General features: G+C 35.1%; 1 protein-coding gene across 2 annotated transcripts in view; it reads right to left on the bottom strand.

The window, feature by feature from the left end:
- Window positions 1-492: 492 nt before the first annotated feature.
- LOC127868170 (uncharacterized) overlaps window positions 493-8,140 on the bottom strand; it is a 60,850-nt gene continuing 53,202 nt past the window's right edge. For both annotated transcript variants that reach the window (XM_052409804.1, XM_052409805.1), the window contains one exon: window positions 493-786. In XM_052409804.1, the coding sequence (XP_052265764.1) occupies window positions 521-786 (266 nt within the window). In that variant the 3' untranslated portion in view covers window positions 493-520. The remainder of the gene's footprint in view (window positions 787-8,140) is intronic.

Here is an 8,140-nt window from a genome sequence, read left to right as displayed (position 1 = left end):
AATTATATTGCTTGGCATTAGCATACGGATTTGAAACTTAACATACGAGACTCTCTATGTCGCCTGATGTGAATGACCGTTCAACAGATAGTTTTGATATCAAAATGATATAAGTTATTTCTATTTTGACCTGCATATTATAATTTAACTGTACAGCTTTTCAATTGACTAATTATAAAATGTTTTGTTTGTGACCTTGATTTGCAAGCATTACATTTTTATATGTAACTAAATATTCAGTTGCAAACATATTGTGTCGTATTACACTGGTTTAAAACGGTAAAAAAATCGCAAGTAACAAAGGCCCGAAACACGCGTTGCGATTATTGGCGTATTAAGCACATTTTGGGAAAATTGCTTGAAAGAATAATACCACGATAGAGCTTGATAGTGGATCAGATAGCTTAATTCTGTTAAGTTATTTAATAACATGATCTTTCGAAAATAACTGACCGACCGACAGACATGGAACCAACAGATAGAAAACATGCCAAACATACCGACACATTCAAGTGCCTGCTTAAAGCTTTATTTCGCAAATGAAATTCGACAAAGTTTCGCAATGAACGTCGTTCAAAGCCACGACCACCTGTATCCAATTGTAGTTGGCCGCCGCGCAATTCTCGTGTATCTCGTTTGGCCATCCTGCATCATTTGGTTCGCCCTGCCAGAAGTAGTCCGCATAGCTGCTGGGCGGAATTTCTACGCCATCCACCCAGGTCCAGTAGCCTTCGCTGCCCTCGTCCGTGGCCCCCACCCAATAGCGAATTCCGAGTTTGTCAACGGCTGTAAAACATGTTGCGATTCTTAACAATTCATTTTGTGCCTCGGTATGTATGTGTCTGTTTATTTAAGCTTACTTGTTGAAAGAAGTCAACAACACGACAACAGCAAAAATACAAACACACAGCAACGAGCATGAAAGTTCAAACCTTCGGATTTTTAATTGTTAAAAGTACAGAATATTGCACAAGCGTATATGAAAACGAAAACAAATCAAGCGAGAAATATGACGAAATATTATGAGGCGCCTGATTACAGCCGCATTCTCACATGGTACATGTTTATCATAGTAATAAGGGACGATAATTTGGCAGAAAAATGAAATGCGTTTAAAAAAGTTACATCCCTTCTTGTTTAAAAGTAAAAAGTTTGAGAAGATGAAAACAAATGTGGTGGAATGCTGAAATAAGACAATCTGAGATTAAAAAAACCCATTCAACCCTGTTATTTCTGAATGTATTCAGACAGATATATACATCGACTTAGAATTACATAATATTTGAAAGGGTTGGGTGAAACTCAAACTGTTGAGAGTGAAAATAGCATACTATAGTTCCGATAAATAATCAGTCATTATACAACACTTAATCGGGAATTTTGATTTGTTATCAGGCGTGATATAAAATGACATTAAGCATGAACATATTTTTATCATGTTTGCATAGTATGTATATTGTTGAAATTTAGAAAACAAAGACGGGTTATTTAAGATAAAATTACAGAGAAATGTCACTACTATTGTATGGTAGGTTTATGGATCTTGAACCTAACTAAGCAAGACGTTAGACCCACACAGAGTGTCTTCATGTTAAGTTATCTTAATATTTTCGTACAGAGTAATGTTAAAGAACATTTAAACTGACAAAATAACAACTTTTGAATTACTGTGACTTTTGCAAATTGTTATTTATTTTTTTCCTTTTATTCATCTGTTTCATATGGAAGCATATTTGTGCCACCACTTAACAACTTAAAATAACATGAAAATAATGGAGGATTTCGCGAAAACAAATAACTTTTCTCGAAAACAGATACATTTTCACGTAAATACATATATTATGTTAACCCTTTGCATGCTGGGTAATTTGTCTTCTGCTAAAATGTCGTCTGCAGAATTTCTAAAATTAGCATTTTCTTCGATTTTTTTCAAAGAATACTATCAGAATAGCAAACAGTTTGGATCCTGATGAGACGCCACGTTCTGTGGCGTCTCATCTGGATCCAAACTGTTTGCAAAGGCCTTTAAAATTCAGCTCCAGCGCTTTAAGGGTTAACACGAATTTATGCATGTTAGTGCTCTAAACTGCCAACACATACAGATAAACTTTTCATGAAAATAATGGAAGATTTCGCGAGAACAAATAACTTTTCTCGAAAACTTCATGAAATTATGAATATAAATTCGCGAAAGATGCCCGTTATATAAAAATAGATGCTCTTCAATCGGTGAACATTGTCTTTATCCTACAGACCAAGAACTGGAGTGTACGTGCATACTATAGCAAGTAGTACGTTTCCTGTTATTGTTTTATTTTTAACGAAAATGATTCTTTGTTGACGAAAATACATGTAGCTGTTTTTACATATTTATTTTCAGACACAAAAATGGAAATTACTGGGTGAGAAATGGATGTGCGATTTTTCTGTATTCATTAATGCAACAGTCTATACAGTGTCAATGTCACATTAAGAGTTCAAAGGTCGAAAACGGTACAGTACCAATGTCCCCCTTTGGAAAGCCACGTGCTAGACCTTTGGATTTTTTATTTGAATAATAGATCTCTAATTTTCTTTATGGTAATTCCAGGTCATGCCCGCATACGATATTCAGGACCCCGATCTTCAGGGTATGTCATCATCACAGCTTATTGTTTTGTATCGTCAGAGAGGTTATTCTATACGTGAAATTCTTGGAGTTATGGCCATACGACATGGAAAAATAGCAAGCGAACGATCAATTTTCCGAGTCTTGAGACGTTACCGCCTGACTAGAGGCCAAAGTCAGCACAGTCTCGAAGAAATTATTCAAGGAATATTGCTTGAGTTATCAGCTTTCGGTGAAAATGCTGGTTACCGGCAAATGCGTCAAAGACTCCTGATTAATCATAAACTTGCAGTTACATTTGAGATGGTTCGTCTAATTTTAGGACTCATTGATCCACAAGGTGTTGCATTAAGGCAGGCGGGAAGGTTAAGGCGGAGAATTTATACAAACAATGGTCCCAATTATGCAATCCATTTAGATGGCTGGGACAAATTGAAGCCATACGGGTTGTCAATCCATGGAGCTGTGGATGGATTTTCCCGTAGAGTGTTGTGGCTGAAATGTTGTGATTCTAACAAAAAGCCGATGTACATATCTAGCTTTTATTTATACTACATTAGGGAAATTAATGGCATTCCAGTTCGGGTTTACGGTGACCGCGGTACAGAAAATTCTATTGTCCGTGATGTGCAAATGGCATTACGATGGACAGACGCAGATCAGTACCATGGGGTCCTAAGCTTCGTCTATGTTTCATATAACAGAAATGTCAGAATTGAGAGGTTTTGGCGAAGTCTTAGAGAAATGTGTGGAAATGTTTGGATGAATCATTTTAAAGATATGAGTGATTTCGGATTACTGGACACATCTGATAGTGTGTACTTAGAATGCATTAGATACTGTTTTCTTCCTGTCATTAGTAAAGACCTGAATGAAGTTTGCAATATTTGGAATACTCATCGTGTTCGTCGAAATAACCGAATTTCATAGCCTGCAAAAAAACCTGAGGTGTTGTTCTTTCAGCCAGAAGTATATGGTGCAAGAGATTGTAAAATACCACTGGTTGACCAAAGGGTATTAAATGATGTGGAACGGGAGTATTCTCAACGCCCTCCAGAACTTGGTGTTTCACAAGAATTCCTGACAATTGCAAGAGCAGTTGTTGGAGATTTGAATCTTCAATACCCACCTAGAAACAGAGAAGAAGGAACAGAGCTTTTTGCTGCAATAACCATGTACATTGAACGCCTCGTTTAACACGAAAATGAAACAAAAATGAACTTAATGATACTTCCTTCCAAGCTGGCTAACTTGTGCATTGGTTGACAAAATGAAAAATTAATAGATATAGTTGTGTCTGAAAGCAGAGCAAGTACTAGTAATAAACAAGCTGTTGGCTTTGTATTACACGAAGGGTCGAGTGTCTGGAAATATAATTTCTGGATCACTGCACTGTTTGCGTAACACTTCCAAATTTTATATGAACAGTGGAATGCTTCTGTTCTGTGTGACAATTGCCATTATACTGTCAAATATTTATAAATTTTTTGGGCACACGGTATGAACAAGGCAACAAAATGTGCGCCTTGAGACGGTTCTGTAAAGACTAAAGATAAACGAGAGAAACTGACTCATTACGACTGTCAAATTTGATATCATTGTGTCTTGCAGTCGTGTCAGAGGGCTGTCAGGTGTCATTTTCTCGTGTTACCTTGAATGCAGGGGTTGTCATAAGGCACTTCTCGTCTTGCCTTGTTCCGCCAATGTGGGGTGAGAATAGCAGTTTTATGCCATACAATAAGAGTGTTTCATATCCACACTAATTTTCATTATGCAGTAGTCTACATGTGACCTTCATCTTTGAGTAACATACCTCAAACACACCAGTATATATGGATAAATACATCAAGAGTTATGTACAACTAACTATTTGTTAAGGTACAACTACAACGAGTATGTGAAAGTGCAAAGGTAAGTCAGAGGTGGCTGTATTAGTTGAATTAGTTTGATGGTTATGCCAAAATATTTTTTGGATTATCTGTCTTGCAAGTTTGTGTTCTCCTTTTGATAGTTGACCACAGCCCATTGTATAAAACTTGAATATCTTATCCGCCGGTTATCTTTGTCCACTGCTTAAATTTGTCCAAATTGGTTAAGACCTTGGTTAACTTTAACAACAACAAAAAAACAATATCCAAAGCATTTGATGGTCTCGTTAATCTTTTTATACAATTGGAATCCAAATTAAATTATCCCAAAACAAGAGATATTGAAAAAGATAACCAATGATAACTTTTATCAAAGTTTAATACCACTGGCTGCAAGTGTTCAAAGTTAGAGATGAAAACCTTTGATAGTTGTTGAAAAATGGACACCAGTCACACACTTAAACAAGACTGATATCCTCAACTACAATGGTCTGACAACAATAACTCAACATGCGTCGAAAAGTAGAGCTAAAACACATTAACATGATTAAGTCAAGCAAGGGCAAATAAAATCAATAATGATGCTGTTTATTTTAGAAACTATTTATTTAAAATAAGACAGACTTTTTGTCATATCACAGCATAGCAATCAATGTGAAATCAATGTTATCAAAAAGTTAATAAAATAAGAAAAACAACAAAAAACAAGAACTCCGCGGACGAAATTGTGCTACGGACGCAGGCAGGACATGAAATATTGTACCATAAATAGAGATTTAACCTATAAGCCTGAGTGTGACCTTGACCTTGGGGGTAGGTACCTGGCTGTTCAGCATGACACATTTGACAATGATGATGAATATTTGTGCCGAGTTAAAAGATGAAGAAGTTATGCTCCAGACACGAATGAGACATGAAACTGTATCATATATGGAGATTTGACCTATAAGTGTGACTTTGACATTATAGGTAGGTACCTGGGTGTTTATCGCGACACATCGTCTAACGATGGGGAACATTAGTTCCAAGTTAAATGAAATTCGCTTAATAAATGACGAAGTTATGCTCCAGACACGAAACATTGTACCATATAATCATATATGGACATTTGACCTATAAGAGTTTCATTGACCTTGTAGGTAGGGACCTAAGTGTTAAGAGCGACACATAGTCTAATGATGGGAACATTAGAACCATTTTAAATGAAATACGCTTAATAAATGACGAAGTTATGCTCCAGACACGAAACATTGTACCATATAATCATATATGGACATTTGACCTATAAGAGTGACCTTGATCTTGGAGGTTGGGACCTGGGTGTTAAGAGCAACATATAATGTAATGATGGGAAACATTTATGCCAAGTTAAATGAAATTTGCTTGATAAATGACGAAGTTAGGCTCAGGACACAAAACCTTGTATCATATTGTCATATATAGACATTTGACCTATAAGTGTGACCTTGACCTTGGAGGTAGGGACCTAGGTGTTAAGCGTTACTCATCGTCAAATGATGGGTAACATATGTGCCAAGTTAATTAAAATTCGCTTAATAAATGACAAAGTTATGATTTGGACACAAACAATTGTATCATATTGTCATATATAGACATTTGACCTATAAGTGTGACCTTGATCTTGGAGGTAATGACCTGGGTGTTGAGCATGACACATCGTTTAATTATGGGGGACATTCGTGCCGAGCTAAATGAAATTCACTTGATAAATGAGTTATGCTCCGGACACGAAACACTAACCTATTGTCATATATGGACAATTGACCTATAAGTGTGACCTTGACCTTGGAGGTAGGAATCTGGGTGTTAAGCGCGACACATAGGCAAATGATGGTGAAAATTTGAGCCAAGTTAATTAAAATTTGCTTGATAAATGACAAAGTTATGCTTCGGACACCAAAACCTGTATCGTATTGTCATAAATAGATATTTGACCTATAAGAGTGACCTTGACCTTGGAGGTAGGGACCCTGGTTTGTAAAGCGCGACATATCGTCTTATGATGGGGATCACTTTTGCCAAGTTAAAAAAAATTTGCTTGATAAATGACGAAGTTATGCTCTGGACGCGAAACACTATCTTATTGTCATATATGGACATTTGACCTATAAGTGTGACATTCATCTTGGGGGTAGCAATCTTAATGTATGGCGAGACACATCGTCTAATAGTAGGGAACCTTGGTAGAATGATGAGTGAAATTTGATTAGTGATGAATGGCAAAGTTATGATCCGGACAAAAACGGGACGGACACACATACGGACGGACGATCGCGATTCCCATTTCCACCTCCGACCTATCAGGGTGGGGGGGGATAACAACTTAAACTGAAGGATATAAAATGCGAAAAAACTTGTAAATTTGGGAAATAAAGAACTATTTCAAACTCTTCACAGACAGGCCTTTTAAACTGATTAAGCTTTATTAAATAATAATCTCAAGGATGACAATGTATAACATTTATGTTCATTGGTATTTGCTATTTTTTTTATTAAAATGTTACTAAAAGTATACATTAATATTTTATTAAAGGCTACTTAAAGTATACATTTTTTTATCAGAAAACTTAAGTTTTAACTTTGTTCTCAATAATAAAATCTTCAAAAATTACCGTTTTACATAAAGGACCTATAAGTGACCTATAAGTTTCCCTTTCATTAGCAGGAATATTTTACCAGCTATCAAGCAATGTCTGGGGTGAATTAAAATGTATTTTATAGTTAATTTTATAATATTAATTATTTTCAGCCTTATCAAAAATGACTTCCATTGTCTTAAATTTGTTCATTTGACACTATTGCTAAAATATACAATTTCATTGTGTAAGAAATGAAATCTGGAAAAAATTTAAACAAACTATGTTATATATAAAAATATCCAAATATTTACATATGTAATGTCAATCTGACATTAATAAATTTGAAATCAATCCCCAAATTTGAACAAATTAATATCCACACTTAAGATACCGTGGTTTAATAAGTGCTCTATAAGAATTGTAAAAACATAGCAATTATAAAACACAATCAACAGTACACACGTATACATGAACATACATGCTGGCATCTCATGTTTAAAACACGTTATGTATTCACTTTAAAGGCTCTGAAGTGCATCTATTTTTAGATCTGGCAACTTTCGCGATCTTTTTAAGGTTTTGTGAAAAGTTGTCAAGAAAAGTCTTCCGTTATTTAACTCTTTTTCGTGAAAATGTATTATTTCCAAGGTTTCATGAAAAATTATCTGTTTTCGAGAAAAAGTGATTTAGTTTCGTGAAAACTTTAATTTATCTTTATGTGGTGGCAGTTTAGAGCACCACAGGGAAAAATTCGTGTTAACATATATTTTTTTTCGTGAAAAGTTATCTGTTATAGAGAAAAAAAATGTTTTTCGCGAAATCCGCCCTTATTTTCACATTATTTTATCAGCTAAGTAGTGGCACAAATATGCTTCCATAGTTTCATCAATTATTAAATCATGAAAATAAGTACATAATTGTAAAAGTGAGACCCTTTTTTACATCAAAATGTTACATTTTAATACAATGTTATTTTATATTTATGAATAAGATTATTGTTCAGTCCATTTTGCGTCAAAACGTTTTACGATTGTATTTGAGCCGTGCTCTGTGAAAATAAGGTT

Source organism: Dreissena polymorpha, chromosome 2 (genome assembly GCF_020536995.1).
Source record: "Dreissena polymorpha isolate Duluth1 chromosome 2, UMN_Dpol_1.0, whole genome shotgun sequence".
Classification (NCBI taxonomy): domain Eukaryota; kingdom Metazoa; phylum Mollusca; class Bivalvia; order Myida; family Dreissenidae; genus Dreissena; species Dreissena polymorpha.
This window is presented reverse-complemented; position numbering and strand designations above follow the sequence as displayed.